Source organism: Procambarus clarkii, chromosome 5 (genome assembly GCF_040958095.1).
Source record: "Procambarus clarkii isolate CNS0578487 chromosome 5, FALCON_Pclarkii_2.0, whole genome shotgun sequence".
Lineage (NCBI taxonomy): Eukaryota > Metazoa > Arthropoda > Malacostraca > Decapoda > Cambaridae > Procambarus > Procambarus clarkii.
Genome location: NC_091154.1, coordinates 51,800,204 through 51,821,822, shown reverse-complemented (window position 1 = coordinate 51,821,822; position 21,619 = coordinate 51,800,204). Strand labels below are relative to the sequence as shown.

At 44.1% G+C, this 21,619-nt stretch overlaps 2 protein-coding genes across 2 annotated transcripts in view; one reads left to right on the top strand and one right to left on the bottom strand.

Annotated features, from left to right (window-relative positions):
• The window catches only part of LOC138352239 (prestalk protein-like), a 1,251-nt gene extending 237 nt beyond the window's left edge, over positions 1-1,014 (bottom strand). The window contains exon 1 of the mRNA XM_069304525.1: positions 1-1,014. This exon is cut by the window's left edge and continues 237 nt beyond it. Coding sequence (XP_069160626.1) covers positions 1-1,014 — 1,014 coding nt within the window.
• A 193-nt stretch (positions 1,015-1,207) lies between these two features.
• On the top strand, positions 1,208-14,979 carry LOC138352235 (uncharacterized). The gene is made up of 5 exons (XM_069304523.1): positions 1,208-1,255; positions 1,592-2,284; positions 7,052-7,195; positions 13,541-13,720; positions 13,916-14,979. Exons 1-5 carry the CDS (start codon positions 1,208-1,210, stop codon positions 14,423-14,425), a joined length of 1,575 nt encoding a protein of 524 aa, XP_069160624.1. The 3' UTR covers positions 14,426-14,979.
• Positions 14,980-21,619: the final 6,640 nt, after the last annotated feature.

The window sequence follows — 21,619 nt, the reverse complement described above, 5'->3', positions numbered from 1 at the left end:
GCCGGAGGTACAGTAGATGTTGTCTCCACAGGACACCCAGCCGGAGGTACAGTAGACGTTGTCTCCACAGGACACCCAGCCAGAGGTACAGTAGATGTTGTCTCCACAGGACACCCAGCCAGAGGTACAGTAGACGTTGTCTCCACAGGACACCCAGCCAGAGGTACAGTAGATGTTGTCTCCACAGGACACCCAGCCAGAGGTACAGTAGACGTTGTCTCCACAGGACACCCAGCCGGAGGTACAGTAGATGTTGTCTCCACAGGACACCCAGCCAGAGGTACAGTAGATGTTGTCTCCACAGGACACCCAGCCAGAGGTACAGTAGATGTTGTCTCCACAGGACACCCAGCCAGAGGTACAGTAGACGTTGTCTCCACAGGACACCCAGCCAGAGGTACAGTAGATGTTGTCTCCACAGGACACCCAGCCAGAGGTACAGTAGACGTTGTCTCCACAGGACACCATGCTGGAGGTACAGTAGACGTTGTCTCCACAGGACACCATGCTGGAGGTACAGTAGACGTTGTCTCCACAGGACACCCAGCCAGAGGTACAGTAGATGTTGTCTCCACAGGACACCCAGCCGGAGGTACAGTAGACGTTGTCTCCACAGGACACCATGCTGGAGGTACAGTAGACGTTGTCTCCACAGGACACCATGCTGGAGGTACAGTAGACGTTGTCTCCACAGGACACCATGCTGGAGGTACAGTAGACGTTGTCTCCACAGGACACCCAGCCAGAGGTACAGTAGATGTTGTCTCCACAGGACACCCAGCCGGAGGTACAGTAGACGTTGTCTCCACAGGACACCATGCTGGAGGTACAGTAGACGTTGTCTCCACAGGACACCATGCTGGAGGTACAGTAGACGTTGTCTCCACAGGACACCATGCTGGAGGTACAGTAGACGTTGTCTTCACAGGACACCCAGCCGGAGGTACAGTAGATGTTGTCTCCACAGGACACCCAGCCAGAGGTACAGTAGACGTTGTCTTCACAGGACACCATGCTGGAGGTACAGTAGACGTTGTCTCCACAGGACACCCAGCCAGAGGTACAGTAGACGTTGTCTCCACAGGACACCCAGCTGGAGGTACAGTAGACGTTGTCTCCACAGGACACCCAGCCAGAGGTACAGTAGACGTTGTCTCAACAGGACACCCAGCCGGAGGTACAGTAGACGTTGTCTCCACAGGACACCATGCTGGAGGTACAGTTGACGTTGTCTCCACAGGACACCCAGCCGGAGGTACAGTAGACGTTGTCTCCACAGGACACCATGCTGGAGGTACAGTAGACGTTGTCTCCACAGGACACCATGCTGGAGGTACAGTTGACGTTGTCTTCACAGGACACCCAGCCGGAGGTACAGTAGACGTTGTCTCCACAGGACACCCAACCAGAGGTACAGTAGACGTTGTCTTCACAGGACACCATGCTGGAGGTACAGTTGACGTTGTCTTCACAGGACACCCAGCCAGAGGTACAGTAGACGTTGTCTCCACAGGACACCCAGCTGGAGGTACAGTAGACGTTGTCTTCACAGGACACCCAGCTGGAGGTACAGTAGACGTTGTCTTCACAGGACACCCACCCTGAGGACTGTGGTGTGTGCTGGGACACCTACGACGAGGCAGAGAGGCGGCCACGGACGCTGCCCTGCGGCCACACCTTCTGCTCTCTGTGTCTCGAACGCGCGATCACCTACGGAACACTCAAGTGCCCCAACTGCTGTGTCAAGTTCCGCGCCGCAACTGCGACACAGTTTCCTGTCAGCTACTGTGTTGAGGCTCTTGTCAGGAAGCTGATTGGTACTAAGCTTATTTCAGGTCCTCCAACACCTTGTCAAGCTTCCCCAGGAGGCATCAGCAGGAAGCTGTGGTCGTTGATGCAGGAGGAGAAGATCAGCATCAACAGACTCATTGCAAGGTGTGAGGAGACACTGTGCCAGCTGGGAGAGTACCGGGGCCAGCTGGGAGACTGGAAGACTCACCACCTCCAACTCCAGGATAGACTCAATGGTCTGGTAGAGCAGAATATGTCAGCCATGAGGCTCCTGGACCAGGAGGACGCCAGTGTGGCGGAGATGACCACACGAGGACAGGAAGAGAAGACGCACCTGCACGCCACATTAGGGAGCCTCGACACACCCACAACAGCTCACAGGGTCATCACTGCCATAGCCAGGACCGAGCAGGTCAACCAGCAGGCAGAAGACTGGCTCCAGACCTGTCAAGATGTCTTCCCTGATATCAACACTGTCCGCGCCGCAGTCAAGGTTTGTCTGTCTGTCTCTCTCTCTCATGTATTATAGTCGGTGGCTTGACGCATTCTCCTGATAGTTCCCCCCTTTCTCTCTCTTTCTCTCTCTCTCTCACACACACACACAGACACACACACACACACACGGTGGCTGAGCGGACACCACGCTGGACTTTTGATCCTGTGGTCCTGGGTTCGATCTCGGGCGCCGACGAGAAACATTGGGCAGAGTTTCTTTCATCCTAAAGATGAAAGAAAGTTTCCAGAGAGGGAGCCGGTCGGCCGAGCGGACAGCACGCGGGACTTGTGATCCTGTGGTCCTGGGTTCGATCCCAGGCGCCGGCGAGAAACAATGGGCAGAGTTTCTTTCACCCTATGCCCCTGTTACCTAGCAGTAAATTAGGTACCTAGGTGTTAGTCAGCTGTCACGGGCTGCTTCTTGGGGGTGGAGGCCTGGTCGAGGACCGGGCCGCGGGGACACTAAAGCCCCGAAATCATCTCAAGATAACCTCAAGATAACCATCCTATGCCCCTGTTACCAAGCAGTAAATTGGTACCTGGGAGTTAGTCAGCTGTCACGGGCTGCTTCCTAGTGTGTGTGTGTGTGTGTGTGGTGTGGAGAAAAAAAATAGTAGTAACAGTTGATTGACAGATGAGAGGCGGGCCGAAAGAGTAGAGCTCATCCCCCGTAAGCACAACTAAGTGAATACACCCACACCCACACACAAACAAACACACACACAAACACCCCCCCCCCCCCCCACCATACACAACATGTGAAATACAACGACGACACGAAAATTGAACATGAAATATATTTAGAAGACACAAAATAGGTACAAGGGGGCTCCAAGACAGGTTTGCAGAATGAACGACCGATTGGCGAGTTCACAACAATGCTGAATAATGTAGGGTTCTGAGCTCAGGTGATAATGATGGATTCTCAGATATCAGCGGGACGATGTTGAAATTGGGAGGTGTGAATGTAAGGAAGTTCTGGGAATCATGGATAATAGGGAGCAGAAGCCATAAAACCAATACATATATGAAGGGAAAAAGCAAACTGTGGATATATTTCTACAAGCATCAATAATAAGGGGATCAAATGCCATTCTTCAACAATATCTTATTTATTTATTTATTTATTTATTTATTTATTTATTTATTTATTTATTTATATATATAAATAAATAAATAAGGCAGGTCCTTAATCTAACAAATAATATTAAGTAAGTAAATTTTAGCAAAATTTATAAAATGTTAACAGTTACATTGTAAGAAAAAATAATAAGAGAGAGATTGGTAGGTATATTAAAGAACATCAATAGCTCTGATTGATAGCATTGACAGCTTGATTGATAAATTGACAAAAATTAATAGGCACAATAAGGCATCCTGAGCACATATAAGATGACAGCAATGATCACAATGGTAAAGTTGTTTGGCTTAGGGGAACCGAGTAGCATTAGATACAGTGCGAGTTTAAAGCACTAGGTAGGAAACTATGAAGATGAAATTAGGTACTTTTTGTTTTTGTTTTTGAATGACGCAAAAGTTGGACAGCTTTTCAATTCATTAAGGAGTGACTTCCATAGACTAGGCCCCTTTATTTGCATCGAGTGTTTACACAGATTAAGTTTAACTCTGGGGATATCAAAGATATATTTATTTCTGGTATGGTGAATATGAGTCCTATTACATCTGTCCAGGAAGAGAATCACAGAAGGGTTTGCATTTAAGAACAGGGTTTTGTAAATGTAGTTGCCACAAGATAATGTGTGGAGTCAGTTTATGTATAACATATTTAGGAAAATAAACAAAGGGGGCTGAGTGTTGTCTGAAAACAGAGTTTGTTATTGCTCTGATAGCAGATTTTTGCTGGGTGATGATTGACTTGAGGTGGCTTGCAGTGGTTGAACCCCATGCACAGATACCATAATTAAGATAGGGATTAATTAGTGCATAATATAGTGAGAGGAGAGCAGAGTTAGGAACATAATATCTGATTTTTGAGAGTATACCAACTGTTTTGGAGACTTTCTTAGTTATGTGTTGAATGTGGGTACTGAAGTTGAGTCTCTTGTCTAAGTATAGGCCAAGAAACTTTCCATCCTTTTTATTACTGATGTTAACATTTCCTATCTGAAGCTGAATTGCATTTGTTGATTTGCTTCCAAATAAGATGTAGTGGTTCTTCTCAATGTTTAGTGTGAGTTTGTTGGTTGACATCCATAAGGGAACTTTTTTAAATTTATTATTCACAACATTATATAATGTGTGTGTGGGTTTGGGTCTGAGTAGTTGAGAGTAGTATCATCAGCAAAAATATAGGTTTAAGAATGTTAGAGACATTAGGCAGATCATTGATGTATATAAGAAATAAGAGAGGTCCTGGGATGCTGCTTGTGGCTCCCCTACGGTTAATGGTAGAGTGGGAGAGGTTATCTCATTGATGGCTACACATTGGAGTCTATCACTAAGATAAAATCAGATATAGTTCAGGGCAAGGCCTCGGATTCCATAATGGAGTTTAAGTAAGAGATAGTTGTGATTAACAGTATCAAAGGCCTTTCTCAAAGGTCTATGAAGAGTTCAATCGGAAACTCATTTTTGTCAACGGCTGAGTAAATTATATCAAAGAGACTAATAATTGCATCGTTGGTACTCTTTTGGGACCGGAAGCCAAACTGGCAGGGGCTGAGTATGTCGAATTTTACGAGATAGGAGTAGAGCTGTTTGTAGATAATTTTTTCAAATATTTTTTATAATATGGGTAGGTTTGATATTAGTCTATAATTGTTTATGTCTGCCGGATTGCCTCCTTTATGAACTGGCGTTACTCTCGCTTTTTTAAGGATATCAGGGAAGGTATTATTACCTTCCCTGATATCCTTTATGAGAACTTTATTACAAGTTGTAACAAGCGGAAAATAGAGAGTTTCGGTTTGTGTTTTCAGGGTATAAATCAAATTACAATTAAATTTAAAGATAACAGAGTAAGATTATACATATGAGTAAGATTTTACTATGATACTGAGGTAGATGCTTACATAAGTACAAGGAGACTTTACTGATTAGTTAGGAACTTTTATGGATGAGAGAACATTATTTACCCAGTAGAGCGAATGACAGCACCTAGGACAAGGATGGGTTAGGCTCAGTCGCTCATGAGTTACTTTCAGTATTGGCATTGGGCGGATTCTGATTTTCAGATAAACCACATTCAGTAAAGAAGGCCTGTAGTTATTGGTCACACTTTATTTAATATCTTTTTGCTGTTCTTTCCTTCTTCGCAATGATCGTTCCATTCCTAGTGTAACACTGCTTGATAACACCCGGGAGTTGTTTGTTCCATGCCTAGTGTAACACTGCTTGATAACACCCGGCAGTTGTTTGTTCCATGCCTAGTGTAACACTGCTTGATAACACCCGGGAGTTGTTTGTTCCATGCCTAGTGTAACACTGCTTGATAACACCTGGCAGTTGTTTGTTCCATGCCTAGTGTAACACTGCTTGATAACACCCGGCAGTTGTTTGTTCCATGCCTAGTGTAACACTGCTTGATAACACCCGGCAGTTGTTTGTTCCATGCCTAGTGTAGCACTGCTTGATAACACCCGGGAGTTGTTTGTTCCATGCCTAGTGTAACACTGCTTGATAACACCTGACAGTTGTTTGTTCCATGCCTAGTGTAACACTGCTTGATAACACCCGGCAGTTGTTTGTTCCATGCCTAGTGTAACACTGCTTGATAACACCCGGCAGTTGTTTGTTCCATGCCTAGTGTAACACTGCTTGATAACACCCGGCAGTTGTTTGTTCCATGCCTAGTGTAACACTGCTTGATAACACCCGGCAGTTGTTTGTTCCATGCCTAGTGTAACACTGCTTGATAACACCTGGCAGTTGTTTGTTCCATGCCTAGTGTAACACTGCTTGATAACACCCGGCAGTTGTTTGTTCCATGCCTAGTGTAACACTGCTTGATAACACCTGGCAGTTGTTTGTTCCATGCCTAGTGTAACACTGCTTGATAACACCCGGCAGTTGTTTGTTCCATGCCTAGTGTAACACTGCTTCATAACACCTGGCAGTTGTTTGTTCCATGCCTAGTGTAACACTGCTTGATAACACCCGGCAGTTGTTTGTTCCATGCCTAGTGTAACACTGCTTGATAACACCCGGCAGTTGTTTGTTCCATGCCTAGTGTAACACTGCTTGATAACACCCGGCAGTTGTTTGCGAATCTTGCTCTTGATAGGCGCCATTTAGTTCACATAGTTCAGTTTTGGTGACTATATTACACAAAGAACATATATTCACTTGAACGCGTCCAGAGAAAGTTGACAAAGTTAACATCAGGAATCAGATACCACATACACGAACAGATTAAAAAAAAAATCAAAATTACATTCGCTAGAAAACAAAGTAAGAGTGAATATGATTCTAAATATTGATGAAAGTGTATTTCAAACAGGATCTAAATAAATAAATATATCAACACAAAATATATATATATATTTAATTTCATACGTTTAGACTCAAGAAAGACCTCGTTAAATACTGGTTTGAAGACCAGTTTATTTATTTGTTGAACAAATCATACCGGGAATCGTAATGCACATTGGGTTACTGCATTGTTTTAATCGAAGGATAGACATACATATAAATGAGTTTAGGTGGATATAAATAGCAGCTGCCTCATGGGGTAATAACTTTTTTTTTCGTTTCATGTATTCTTATGTTTTTAAATTATTTATGCTCATTGTGTTGGTATTGACAGGTGCAGGAGACCATCAGGGAGGCCCTGGAGATGATGACCACAGAGGCAGGTGTCATTACAGCTGTTCCCGTCCACCTGGGAGACTCAGACTCCACCATCATGGAGAAAGTCGGAAAGATTACTGGAGGAATCTCCCAGTTAACAGTAAGTTTATGACAGGTATTCTACATACAATAATTGAGTTCCAACTGCCCACAGGTGATAATGGGGCTGACACTGCCCACAGGTAATAATGGGGCTGACACTGCCCACAGGTGATAATGGGGCTGACACTGCCCACAGGTGATAATGGGACTGACACTGCCCACAGGTGATAATGGGGCTGACACTGCCCACAGGTGATAATGGGGCTGACACTGCCCACAGATGATAATGGGGCTGACACTGCCCACAGGTCATAATGGGGCTGACACTGCCAACAGGTGATAATGGGACTGACACTGCCCACAGGTGACAATTGGGCTGACACTGCCCACAGGTGATAATGGGGCTGACACTGCCCACAGGTGATAATGGGGCTGACACTGCCAACAGGTGATAATGGGACTGACACTGGCCACAGGTGATAATGGGCTAACACTGCCCATAGGTGATAATGGGGCTGACACTGCCCACAGGTGATAATGGGGCTGACACTGCCCACAGGTGATAATGGGGCTGACACTGCCCACAGGTGATAATGGGGCTGACACTGCCCACAGGTGATAATGGGACTGACACTGCCTACAGGCGATAATGGGACTGACACTGCCCACAAGTGATAATGGGGCTCACACTGCCCACAGGTGATAATGGGGCTGACACTGCCCACAGGTGATAATGGGGCTGACACTGCCAACAGGTGATAATGGGACTGACACTGCCCACAGGTGACAATGGGCTAACACTGCCCACAGGTGATAATGGGACTGACACTGCCCACAGGTGATAATGGGGCTGACGCTGCCCACAGGTGATAATGGGGCTGACACTGCCAACAGGTGATAATGGGACTGACACTGCCCACAGGTGATAATGGGCTAACACTGCCCACAGGTGATAATGGGACTGACACTGCCCACAGGTGATAATGGGGCTGACACTGCCCACAGGTGATAATGGGGCTGACACTGCCCACAGGTGATAATGGGGCTGACACTGCCCACAGGTGATAATGGGGCTGACACTGCCAACAGGTGATAATGGGACTGACACTGCCCACAGGTGATAATGGGCTAACACTGCTCACAGGTGATAATGGGACTGACACTGCCCACAGGTGATAATGGGGCTGACACTGCCCACAGGTGATAGTGGGGCTGACACTGCCCACAGGTGATAATGGGGCTGACACTGCCCACAGGTGATAATGGGGCTGACACTGCCCACAGGTGATAATGGGGCTAACACTGCCCACAGGTGATAATGGGCTAACACTGCCCATAGGTGATACTGGGTCTGACACTGCCCACAGGTGATAATGGGGCTGACACTGCCCACAGGTAATAATGGGACTGACACTGTCCACAGGTGATAATCGGGCTGACACTGCCCACAGGTGATAATTGGGCTAACACTGTCCACAAGTGATAATGGGGCTGACACTGCCCACAGGTAATAATGGGACTGACACTGCCCACAGGTAATAATGGGACTGACACTGTCCACAGGTGATAATGGGGCTGACACTGCCCACAGGTAATAATGGGGCTGATACTCTCCACAGGTGATAATGGAGCTGACACTGCCCACAGGTAATAATGGGGCTGATACTGTCCACAGATGATAATGGGGCTGACACTGTCCACAAGTGATAATGAGGCTGACACTGCCCACAGATAATAATGGGGCTGACACTGTCCACAAGTGATAATGGGGGTTGACAATGTCCACAGGTAATAATGGGGCTGACACTGTCCACAAGTGATAATGGGGGTTGACAATGTCCACAGGTGATAATGGGGCTGACACTGCCCACAGGTAATAATGGGGCCGGAACTGTCCACAAGTGATAATGGGGGTTGACAATGTCCACAGGTGATAATGGGGCTGACACTGCCCACAGGTAATAATGGGGGTTGACTCCTCCAAGGAGTGCCGGACCAACCGGGCTGTGGTGGGTATGTGGGCCTGCGGGCCGCTCCAAGCAACAGCCTGGTGGACCAAACTCTCACAAGTCAAGCCTGGCCTCGGGCCGGGCTTGGGGAGTAGAAGAACTCCCAGAACCCCATCAACCAGGTATCAACCAGACAATGTCCACAGGTGATAATGGGGCGGACACTGCCCACAGGTAATAATGGGGCTGATACTGTCCACAGGTGATAATGGGGCTGACACTGCTCACAGATGATAATGGAGCTGACAATGTCTGTGGGCAACCGACTTGTGAGATATATATTTACTTAGTTTTTATAAATTTATATAGAATTTATATTTTTTATATATTTCGATAGCAAATTGTGTGATAATTTAAGTAGACTTTATTTCTTCAAATTCTCACAAATTGACTCCTTTACACATTAGGAGGCGGGGGGGGGGGGGAGGTAATATTAAATTTATATATGTAGTCAATCAAAATTGATTGACTAACATTCACTACAGTATTAGACTATATTTATTAGTAATTAAAATAGGGAGGCCTTATCTTATTGTATGGTCGGCCTGGTCCACCAGGTATAAACAAGGATGATGGTATTGTATGGTCGGCCTGGTCCACCAGGTATAAACAAGGATGATGGTATTGTATGGTCGGCCTGGTCCCCCAGGTATAAACAAGGATGATGGTATTGTATGGTCGGCCTGGTCCCCCAGGTATAAACAAGGATGATGGTATTGTATGGTCGGCCTGGTCCCCCCAGGTATAAACAAGGATGATGGTATTGTATGGTCGGCCTGGTCCACCAGGTATAAACAAGGATGATGGTATTGTATGGTCGGCCTGGTCCCCCCAGGTATAAACAAGGATGATGGTATTGTATGGTCGGCCTGGTCCACCAGGTATAAACAAGGATGATGGTATTGTATGGTCGGCCTGGTCCCCCAGGTATAAACAAGGATGATGGTATTGTATGGTCGGCCTGGTCCCCCAGGTATAAACAAGGATGATGGTATTGTATGGTCGGCCTGGTCCCCCAGGTATAAACAAGGATGATGGTATTGTATGGTCGGCCTGGTCCACCAGGTATAAACAAGGATGATGGTATTGTATGGTCGGCCTGGTCCACCAGGTATAAACAAGGATGATGGTATTGTATGGTCGGCCTGGTCCACCAGGTATAAACAAGGATGATGGTATTGTATGGTCGGCCTGGTCCACCAGGTATAAACAAGGATGATGGTATTGTATGGTCGGCCTGGTCCACCAGGTATAAACAAGGATGATGGTATTGTATGGTCCGCCTGGTCCACCAGGTATAAACAAGGATGATGGTACCAAATAATCCTTATTGTTGAGGCTGGTATCAACACCATGTGCTGGTGTACCAAGTAACCGTTCTGTGCCCTCTTCAACTGTTACTGTCTAAGGGCACTTGTAATAATGACAGGAATCCTATAAATATATATGACAGTTATATCAGAGCAAATATTGTTATATTAATGAAGTGATGAGAATATTACTCACTGTGTGTTGGTCGCTGCTGTTTGTGCTAACCGGTTCGCCTTACATATACCTAACATAACTGGCCAGGACTGTAGAGATAATAAGGGTTTCGGTAATACACTTCCCTTATAGTAATCGTGATTGGAGTTGATAACAGAATCACTATTAGTCCTGTAACTCCGTTGTTCAAGGGAATTATAGGAGCAAGACTTCCTCCAGCGACCTTGTTGATAAACAATGTCTGACCACTGATGCCTCCCTTCCACTGACAACCTGGCTATCTCTTGTCCACATGTCAATAATTGATAGAAAGGTTACATTTACTCTATTTTGGTACTAATAATTAAGCTCATTCAAGTGAGATGTTTTATGATGTTAGGAGTCCAAAGACTGCTGTATTAAGAATAATTCCCAGCAGAATAACTGGTGAAATTAATAGCGATGTGGCAATGATATCCCGTTTTCTACTGACGGAAAAATCCCACTATAGACTACATTTTCTATGAGTAAACTTGTTTATACAACCAAGCAATATTATTTGCCTATTGTATTAAATATTAGTACATGGTGTCGGGTTTTTCGACACTGTCCACAGGTGATAATGGAGCTGATACTGTCCACAGGTGATAATGGGGCTGATACTGTCCACAGGTAATAATGGGGATGACACTGGCCACAGGTGATAATGGGGCTGACCCTGCCCACAGGTGATAATGGGGTTGGCACTGCCCACAGGTGATAATGGGACTGACACTGTCCACAGGTGATAATCAAATCAAATCAAACGTTTATTCAGGTAAAAGTACACGCGTAGAAGATTAGTTACAAACATAATGTTGGATATATAGAGAGAGCTAGTACATACAATACCTAAAGCCACTAGTACTCACAGCGTTTCAGGCAAGGTCAGAGAGGGAAAAATCACTTAGACTAAAACTTAATAGTAATTGAATTTAAAGTATAAATTGCGTTGAAAGAAAATAAAGATAAAAGGGGAGAACATGGTAGAAAATAGCCAATATACAAGTTGGTCAACAAACAGCATTGTTAAAAAATAGTAAGACATGGGTTGACATTTAGGGGTAAGATAGGCTACATGGAGTTAATTAGGTAGTACTTAGTTTTCATCTTAAACTGGTTGAGAGAGGTACAGCCTTTGACATGATTAAGAAGGTCATTCCACATTCTGGGTCCTTTGATTTGTAGAGCTTTTCTAGTCTGATTAAGTCGTACTCTTGGAATATCAAATACGTATTTGTTTCTGGTGACCTGGCCCATGGGTTTTGTTACAACCTTCTAAGAAGCATTTAAGGTCAGGATTGACATTACAATTCAGAGTTTTAAATATATAGAGAACACAAGTGTGGATGTGCAGTGACTTAATATCTAACATATTCAGAGATTTGAGTAAGGGTACCGAGTGATGTCTGGGGCCAGAGTTAGATATTGTTCTAATAGCAGCTCTGTGTTGGGCAATTAGAGGACGTAAATGATTTTGGGTAGTAGAGCCCCAAGTACAAATACCATAGTTGAGATAAGGATAGATGAGAGAGTAATAGAGCATCACCAGATCAGGGCGGGGTACATAATATCTGATCTTAGAAAGAATGCTAACTGTTTTAGAAACTTTTTTTGCAATATTTAGAATGTGTCCCTGGAAATTCAGCTTGTTATCGATGAGGACATCAAGGAATTTAGCATCAACTTTACTACTGATTTGTATATTGTTTATTCTTAGATTATTTTCATTTGAGAATTTATTACCAAACAAAACATAGAAAGTTTAGTCAATAATGAGGGTGAGTTTGTTAGCAGTTAGCCAAAGATGGTCTTTATTTAGTTCAGTATTTACAGTGACATTCAGAGCAAGAGGGTCAGGACTGGAGAAAATGAAAGTTGTGTCGTCAGCAAATAAGATGGGTTTGAATAATGGGGTGACAGTGCCCACAGGTGATAATGGGGCTGACACTGTCCACAGGTGATATTGGGGTTGACACTGTCCACAGGTGATAATGGGGTTGACACTGCCTGCAGGTGACAAGGGGTTTGACACTGTTCACAGGTGATAATGGGGTTGACACTGTCCATAGGTGATAATGGGGTTGACACTGCCCACAGGTGATAATGGGGCTGACACTGTCCACAGGTGATAATGGGACTGACACTGCCCACAGGTGATAATGGGGCTGACACTGTCCACCCTTGATAATGGGGCTGACACTGTCCACAGGTGATAATGGGACTGACACTGCCCGCAGGTGATAATGGGGCTGACACTGCCCACAGGTGATAATGGGGCTGACACTGCCCACAGGTGATAATGGGACTGACACTGTCCTCAGGTGATAATGGGGCTCACACTGTCCACAGGTGATAATGGGGCTGACACTGCCCACAGGTGATAATGGGGCTGACACTGTCCACATGTGATAATGGGGCTGACACTGTCCCACAGGTGATAATGGGGCTGACACTGTCCCACAGGTGATATTGGTGCTAACACTGCCCACTGGTGATAATGGGACTGACACTGTCCCACAGGTGATAATGGGGCTGACACTGTCCACAGGTGATAATGGGGCTGACACTGTCCCACAGGTGATATTGGTGCTAACACTGCCCACTGGTGATAATGGGACTGACACTGCCCACAGGTGATAATGGGACTGACACTGTCCCACAGGTGATAATGGGACTGACACTGTCCTCATTTGATAATGGGGCTGACACTGTCCACAGGTGATAATGGGGGTTACACTGCCCACAGGAGATAATGGGGCTGACACTGCCCACAGGTGATAATGGGGCTGACACTGTCCCACAGGTGATATTGGTGCTAACACTGCCCACAGGAGATAATGGGGTTTACACTGCCCACAGGAGATAATGGGGGGTTACACTGCCCACAGGTTGAGGACCTCCGCAGGATGAGGGCGCCCGTCAGGAGGCTGGTGGAGACGGGACTGGTGTTGGCCGTCCAGGAAGACCAAGATGGCCGCCGCTCTGCCAGGATAACATTACAAGATGGTCAGCTCTGCCTCCACCCACTCTTGCCTCAGCCTCCACCCACACACGCCCACACCCTCAAGGTACGCCCACACCCACACACGCCCACACCCTCAAGGTGCGCCCACACCTACACACGCCCACACCCACACTAGCCCACACCCTGAGGTTACTGCATTACACCTATGAGTCTCTCCTAAGTGATTAACACACTTGTATTCGTCTTTAGTTGTCTTAATAATTAACTTCTGTAATTATCCTAATATATATTTTTTCAGTATGAGGACGTTGTGGAGGCCTCGTCCTCCACCCTGGCGTTCCTTGACCTCAAGTGGGCGGGGTCAACACGAGGGCGGGTCACCATCCAGCTGACCCTTGACACTGGGCTGGCTAGACAGTTCATGCTGTTATGTACCGGCGAATTGGGTCACAGCTACACAGGCACTAAACTACTGTGGGTGTGGAACAAGGGGCAGCCAGAGGAGTGGGTGGTGGGCGGAGACTACGAGAGCAATGATGGCGAGGGCGGAGCCTCACTGCTGCCTGATCTGAAGGCGGAGTACGAGTCCTCAGGCGCCGCGGGGGCTGTCTTCTCCCGCTGGGGGCTGTGGCCTGCCCGCAGCGCCCAGTTCGTCATCATCACCAGGGACTGTGCTGAGGGAGGGCCACTGTGGCCCTGTGTCTTCGGGGAGGTAGTGAGCGGCCTGGAGGTGGTGAGGGCAGCTGCCAACCACAGTGAGGTCACGGAGGTCACTGTGGCGAACTGTGGTGTGGTGTTGACACTATAGTTCACGCTACCACCGCGACGGCATCTGTGAGACGCTCACAGCCAACTGGCCAGGCAACAGGAGGATATAATCACTCCATTTACCAGTCTTCCCTTAGAGCGAACTTTAGCCTCGAACGATGTCCAGGAGCAACGTCTACTTGCTTGGTTGGTAAGACATTGTGGTGGTCATTGTCACGGCCTCTCCCTTACTACTCTGTCACGTGCTGGGGCCTGGCACCAAGCTGGGACTCTCTCTCAGGTCGACGAAGAACTCTGTAGGGTAAGGCAGGCCCTAGTCAACAACGGCTTCTCTAATGGTTTTGTTGAAGACATCAAAAAAAGAAAGGTGAAACGCCATGCAACCTCTGAAGAGTCAACCAATACAACACTTGTATTGTGTGTGTGTGAGTGTGTGTGTGTGTGTGTGTGTGTGTGTGTGAGTGTGTGTGTGTGTGTGTGTGTGTGTGTGTGTGTGTGTGTGTGTGTGTGTGTGTGTGTGTGTGTGTGTGTGTGTGAGTGTGTGTGTGTGAGTGTGTGTGTGTGTGTGTGTGTGTGTGTGTGTGTGTGTGTGTGTGTGTGTGTGTGTGTGTGTGTGTGTGTGTGTGTGTGAGTGTGTGTGTGTGTGTGTGTGTGTGTGTGTGTGTGTGTGTGTGTGTGTGTGTGTGTGTGTGTGTGTGTGTGTGTGTGTGTGTGTGTGTGTGAGTGTGTGTGTGTGTGTGTGTGTGTGTGTGTGTGTGTGTGTGTGTGTGTGTGTGTGTGTGTGTGTGTGTGTGTTTACTAGTTGTGTTTTTGCGGGGGTTGAGCTTTGCTCTTTCGGCCCGCCTCTCAACTGTCAATCAACTGTTTACTAACTACTTTTTTTTTTTTCACACCACACACACACACACACACACCCCAGGAAGAAGCCCGTGACAGCTGACTAACTCTCAGGTACCTATTTACTGCTAGATAACAGGGGCACTTAGGGTGAAAGAAACTTTGCCCATTTGTTTCTGCCTCGTGCGGGAATCGAACCCGCGCCACAGAATTACGAGTCCTGCGCGCTATCCGCCAGGCTACGAGGCCCCCCTGTGTGTGTGTGTGTGTGTGTGTGACAGTGCTAGACCACGGAGGAAGAATTGAAACAGGATTGTAATATTAATATTGTAATAAAATATATTAATATATTGTAATATTAATGATTACGAACAAGCTTGAATGGTCCTCAAGCCAATATGCAACTGAAAACTCAGAATATAGTGATCACACTATAGGGTGAGCTACCCAACAAACACAAAACGTTGTTGCAACCTGCAACAACGTTTCCATAGGATTCTGAGAAAGAAAAGTTGCAAGTATGGGTCAACAGGCACATGAGCAATGTTTAACCCAAGAATAGTAAATGTATTTCTTTATGTAATTTGGCAAATGTGTCTTTTCTAACATTAGTTTCTACTTTTATGTTATTTTTTTTTTCATGTTTAAAAATTAAATTTATATACATTAAATATTTAGGGTGTGAATGTTGTTGAATAGCTGTATGAAACATTCTTAAAACATTTAGTTAATCCAAGACTGGATTATATTTTTGTGTGATATAGCTAATATATTAACTTATATAACTATTTGTTTCCTTATGTATTAAAACTATTTTTTCATGTTTACGTATTAAATTTATGTCATTTTGAAACAGACGTTAATAATAATTGAAAATGTTGAGTCTGAGTTACGGGACTGTTATGAGGAAAAACAGATAAGCACCTCACTTTTCCTTAAGGAGTGTTGGCGTTTTACCCCAAGAGGTTCCTGAACAACAAGAAATATGATCTATCAACATTTCTCTTATAGCTCATGAATGTATTAACGGTGTAGACTCAGCAGTAACTCCTCTATTGCTCTGTAATATAAAATAGTATTGACAAATATTTTTGGTATTAAAACAAATTTTGATCTCCAATGTTATAAAATATAATGTAACTTCTATAGAAGTTGCAGTGCAAGCAGTCTGTTTACTGGTTGTTATTTTACTTAAGTTAGTTGTATAATTGATAATGTAAAATTGATAACGTAAAAATATCCAATGAGGTCTGATTAAGACTGTTTATGACCATGTAATCTTTTTTTTTGTACCGCTACTCACAGGTTGAGTATGGTGCATAATTAATTTGCCTCCTTCATCGGCAAAAACCGATTATATAGAAATTGTACACCTAATGGGCTCAGGACCGTAACCCAAAGGTTCATAAAGCTAAGCCATTTACATTTGCTTGGATCTTGGATTGTTATCTATCTGTGTTATTTACATGTACAAAACCTTGTTTTTAAATGTGCTTCAAATTCACACTGTATCTTGTTTCTACCAACTCCTCCAATAATAGTACTTAAGACACGCAACTTCTTCAGTGTAATAGTTTCCGTCAATTTATATTGTAGTTATTATGTTGAACTTCAATTTTGCTACAATGTCCCTCTTAACAAACTTATCTGTTGAGACTAAGGACCTGCCCGATATGCTATGCGTATTAGTGACTTAGGAAGAATGTAAGAACACCAATGTTATATACTCCCACAACCCAATATACCTTCTTGTATATAAATAGATTTCAAATGTATGGTGGTACGGTTTGCACCTTGTTATTCTAATAAGGGATGTCTTCTCTGATAAAAATCCAACCTCTTGGGCTTGGGTAGAACGACGGTCTCACTTCATGCAGGTCAGCGTTCAATACCCGATCGTCCAAGTGGTTGTGCAGCATTCCTTCCCCCCCCCTGTGCCATGCCAAATCCTTATCCTGAACCCTTCCAAGTGCTATATAATCGTAATGGCTTGGCACTTATCCCCTGAGAGTTCCCTTCTCTGATAAGTGGGCGCTCTGTTAACAAACACAGTAGTACTAACAGTGTGCTAGGCACTGTTAATGAAAACGTTAAATATATGATCAAGTGCTATGTATTTATTCATCTTCTCAACTTATTATCAACTTCTATTGTCTCGTTTTGGTCATAATAGTCTTGGAAGACGAGAACACCTGCGAACACTAGCCAACGCATATGTATACACAGAAATCACAATTACGTAGTGCATCAAATGAACAAATCCACAAGGTCCGTGACGAGGATTCGAGCCTGCGTCCGAGAGCATCCCAGACGCTGCCTTAATTGACTGAGCTACGACATGGTAAAAGGAATTGAAACCGAAGTTCTACTGAACTTACTGGAGGTCCTTTTACCATGTCGTAGCTCAGTCGATTAAGGCAGCGTCTGGGATGCTCTCGGACGCAGGTTCGAATCCTCGTCACGGCCCTTGTGGATTTGTTCGACGCATATGTATATAGGAAAGGGTTGTAAAGTTGAATCTGTCATTTATCTTCAGTTCCCTGGTTGATATATGCGTCACACAAGGCTACCGAGATCTTAAGACAAGTGCCGTGGAAAATCAACTTATAACCACACATTGGATATGTGGATTTGATCTGGCTCCGAATCTACACTTACACTGTGAACATGTATTATTGTACACTGACATCTCTGCTAACACGTTTGTGTCTATTAACTTACTTTACTGCTATCTTCTGGCTAACAGAAGTCAGTTTTTGTGGCTGCTGGCAATGCTACAGCCTGGCTGTGTCCTTTGTCTATTGTTGTTGTTGTTGATTTAGGGGCGAAGAGGATCGTGGGATCGGATGCGCCCCAGCATACCCATTGAAGGGTTAATCGGGAAGCCCGGAAAGGTGAAACACAAAGCTGAATCGCGAGATGAGCGACGCCAATCATTGGAAACTAATATGCCTTGTGGCAAAGAAACGCAGACAGGCAGATGATTGGGGAGCCCCAGGAGTCCCTCAGGGTGACAAGCACCAGCCCCGCCCCACACAGAGAACACTAAATAGCAAAACCAAAAACTCAGTCCCCAGCTAAAACGGAAAAGTCATCCAGAGCCCTTCGGCAGAGCAGAAGCCGGCAGCCCACCACGGCTGAGGGCACACCAGGAGCCCATCAAGACCCCACCAACTCCCGGCACCTCTCGATCAAGCCAGCGCCGGGCACCGTCACCCCACTGGGAGAACCAGCCCGAATACGTAAAAAAAAAAAAAAAAAATACCAACAGTTCCGTGACCCAAGGCGATATGTGCGCCAGGCGTCGTAAAACCGGACTGTGGAATCGGAAGGCTTTATCATTTCATAACAAAAAAATTAGAGAAAATATATTAATTCAGGAAAACTTGGCTTATTAGGCAAATCGGGCCTTGCATAGTAGCATAGAAGTGCGTTCTGGCTACTAGGTACGACATGCGTCTTTTGCGTGTTTACAGGTTACAGTTGTGTGTGTAAATTAAAGTATATATATATATATATATATATATATATATATATATATATATATATATATATATATATATATATATATATATATATATATTTTCTTATATTATATATATATATATATATAATATATATATATATATATATATATATATATATATATATATATATATATATATATATATATATATATATATATATATATTTTCTTATATTATATATATATATATATATATATATATATATATATATATATATTTTATATATTATATATATTATATATATATATATATATATATATATATATATATATATATATATATTTTCGGTCATATTTAATAATATATGTCTACAGGAAAGACTGCTACCAAAATATACTAATATATATATATATATATATATATATATATATATATATATATATATATATATATATATATATATATATATATATATATATATATATATATATATATATATATATATATATATATATATATATATATATATATATATATGGGGTCTTTTGTTGACAAAATTTGTCAACATTTTGACAAATGTCAAGTTAGTGGGATAGAGTGTCCTATCATGTTTATTAACCTTAGTTGTGTGTTGGCTCAACCGGATGCGGATGATGGAGTCATCTATCCAGCCTGTGTTGTGTCCAGATCCATGGGTAAGCAGGGTGAGGTAAATCCTGTGACTTCCAAGATGGATGTTTTCGAGGCCAGGACCCCTTCAGACAGGGAAAGGGAGGTGGAGGTGGACCTTGAGGATACATTCTTAGCTCACGCGGATGTCGAGAGTGAGGCTGGTGCCAAAGCCCTAATTTATTCTGACCCAGAGGATGGTCTGGAAGAGGTGGCCCAGGTTCCTTGCCCGCTCGCTCCAGCTGTTGAGTCCCAGACCTTGAGTGAGATCCCAGTCTAGCTGAATGTTATACAGAAGCAGCTGACTGTAACACTACCATAATGTAACACCATTGTAATACCACTATAATGTAACACCACTATAATGGATACTCTAAACTAATAATGCTAACACTACTACGTATCCTGAGTAACACTTCCCATCGGTTGCACTTGGTAACACTGTTACTGAACACTGTAATATGAGCTGACATATGATGGTTACACCGGAACCAAAAGGTACACTGCCAACAAGGAAATGCTACACAGGACTAACTAACGCTGCCACCATCTGCCTTCACCATTGAAACTATATCAAGCAACGAGGCAAGAAACATTGCTTGACTTGGAGAGTACTTTCTATGACTCATTAATTATGGGACGGTTGTCAGCCAATATATCCAAAAGGCTAAGAGGATTCAACAATTGACAGATGGGAAATTTAACATGAGTTTATTGAGACCAAAATTATGCTAATCACCACTTATAAATCCTACTCTAACACTGACCAAAAGTTAAGAAATTTGGACATGGAACAAAACCTCAGAGATCACACACATAACCTTAAGACCTCTGTCTCTCCATCCGGTGGGTTCACTCTGTCACTCCCTCTGTACCCCAAAGGGGTGGAGGGGGAGATTTTCTGTTGCTACCTACACCAAGAATGCCAGGGGGGTCGAGCCACACGTGCACAAACACTTAAAAAATATTTCAATTAAGCTTGTTTGACATTCACCATAGACTCTTCAAGAGAGGAGTTATTAATTACGTGTGTGACTGACCTTTGACCTGGCTAAAAGGGGGAGATCCATGGATGTTTACACATAAGAATCTGGGGTCTAATTCCATTGCAATGTTTGACAAGAGTATCATGAAATATTACATACTTGAAACTAGCTGACTACGACTAACCCAGGAATTTTTTAATCAACATACAAGATAATCCAGAGGTCATCTGGGCTGACCTCTTGGAGAAGGCTTCCCTGGGTGTGAACTCTAAGGAAGGGGGGTCATGCATGTTACATGACACTATTGATACCTTGGATGAGAGCACGGGTTGCTACTTCAATGATCGATGTTGAGTGAGATGATGGAGACCACCAGGAACTCCCTTATCAGATGATTGGGAGTCTAGGACCCAGCTCGTCGTACCCAATGAGTATAGGGAGCAGGTATTGCAAGCTGCCCATGATGACCTTATGGGAGGTCACCAAGGGATTTCCAATATGTATCATAAAATATGTAAGTTTTTCTATTGGTCAAAACTCAAAAAGGATGTGGTAAGATATTGTCACAATTGTGATGTATGTCAAGCTGTTGGTAAACCTAACCAGACTGTGCCACGAGCACCCTTACACCCTATTGTAGTGCCAGAGGAGCCTTTTACACATGTGGTGTTGGATTGTGTTGGCCCCTTACCCTGAACTAAATCAGGAAATATGTTTATGGTTACTATCCTATGTATGACCACCAGGTTCCCTGAAGCATATGCCTTGCATAACATTAGGGCTTCTACACTCATAAAGCACTTGGAACGGTTTTTTTCATTATTTGGTATGCCCCGTATCTTTCAAACTGATAATGGGAGCAATTTTTGTTCCAAAACCTTTAAAACTTTTTGTATTTCTTTTGGAATTCAACATAACTTCTATAGTCCTTACCATCCTCAGAGTCAAGGGATAATCGAGCGGTTCCATCAAACCTTAAAACAGATGTTAAAAACAACCGGGGAAGATTCACCCAGACATTGGGATGACAATTTCCCCTTTTTTTTTTTTCTTTTTTCTTTTTAAGATATATACAAGAGTTGTTACATTCTTGTACAGCCACTAGTACGCGTAGCGTTTCGGGCAAGTCCTTAATCCTATGGTCCCTGGAATACGATCCCCTGCCGCGAAGAATCGTTTTTTCATCCAAGTACACATTTTACTGTTGCGTTAAACAGAGGCTACAGTTAAGGAATTGCGCCCAGTAAATCCTCCCCGGCCAGGATACGAACCCAT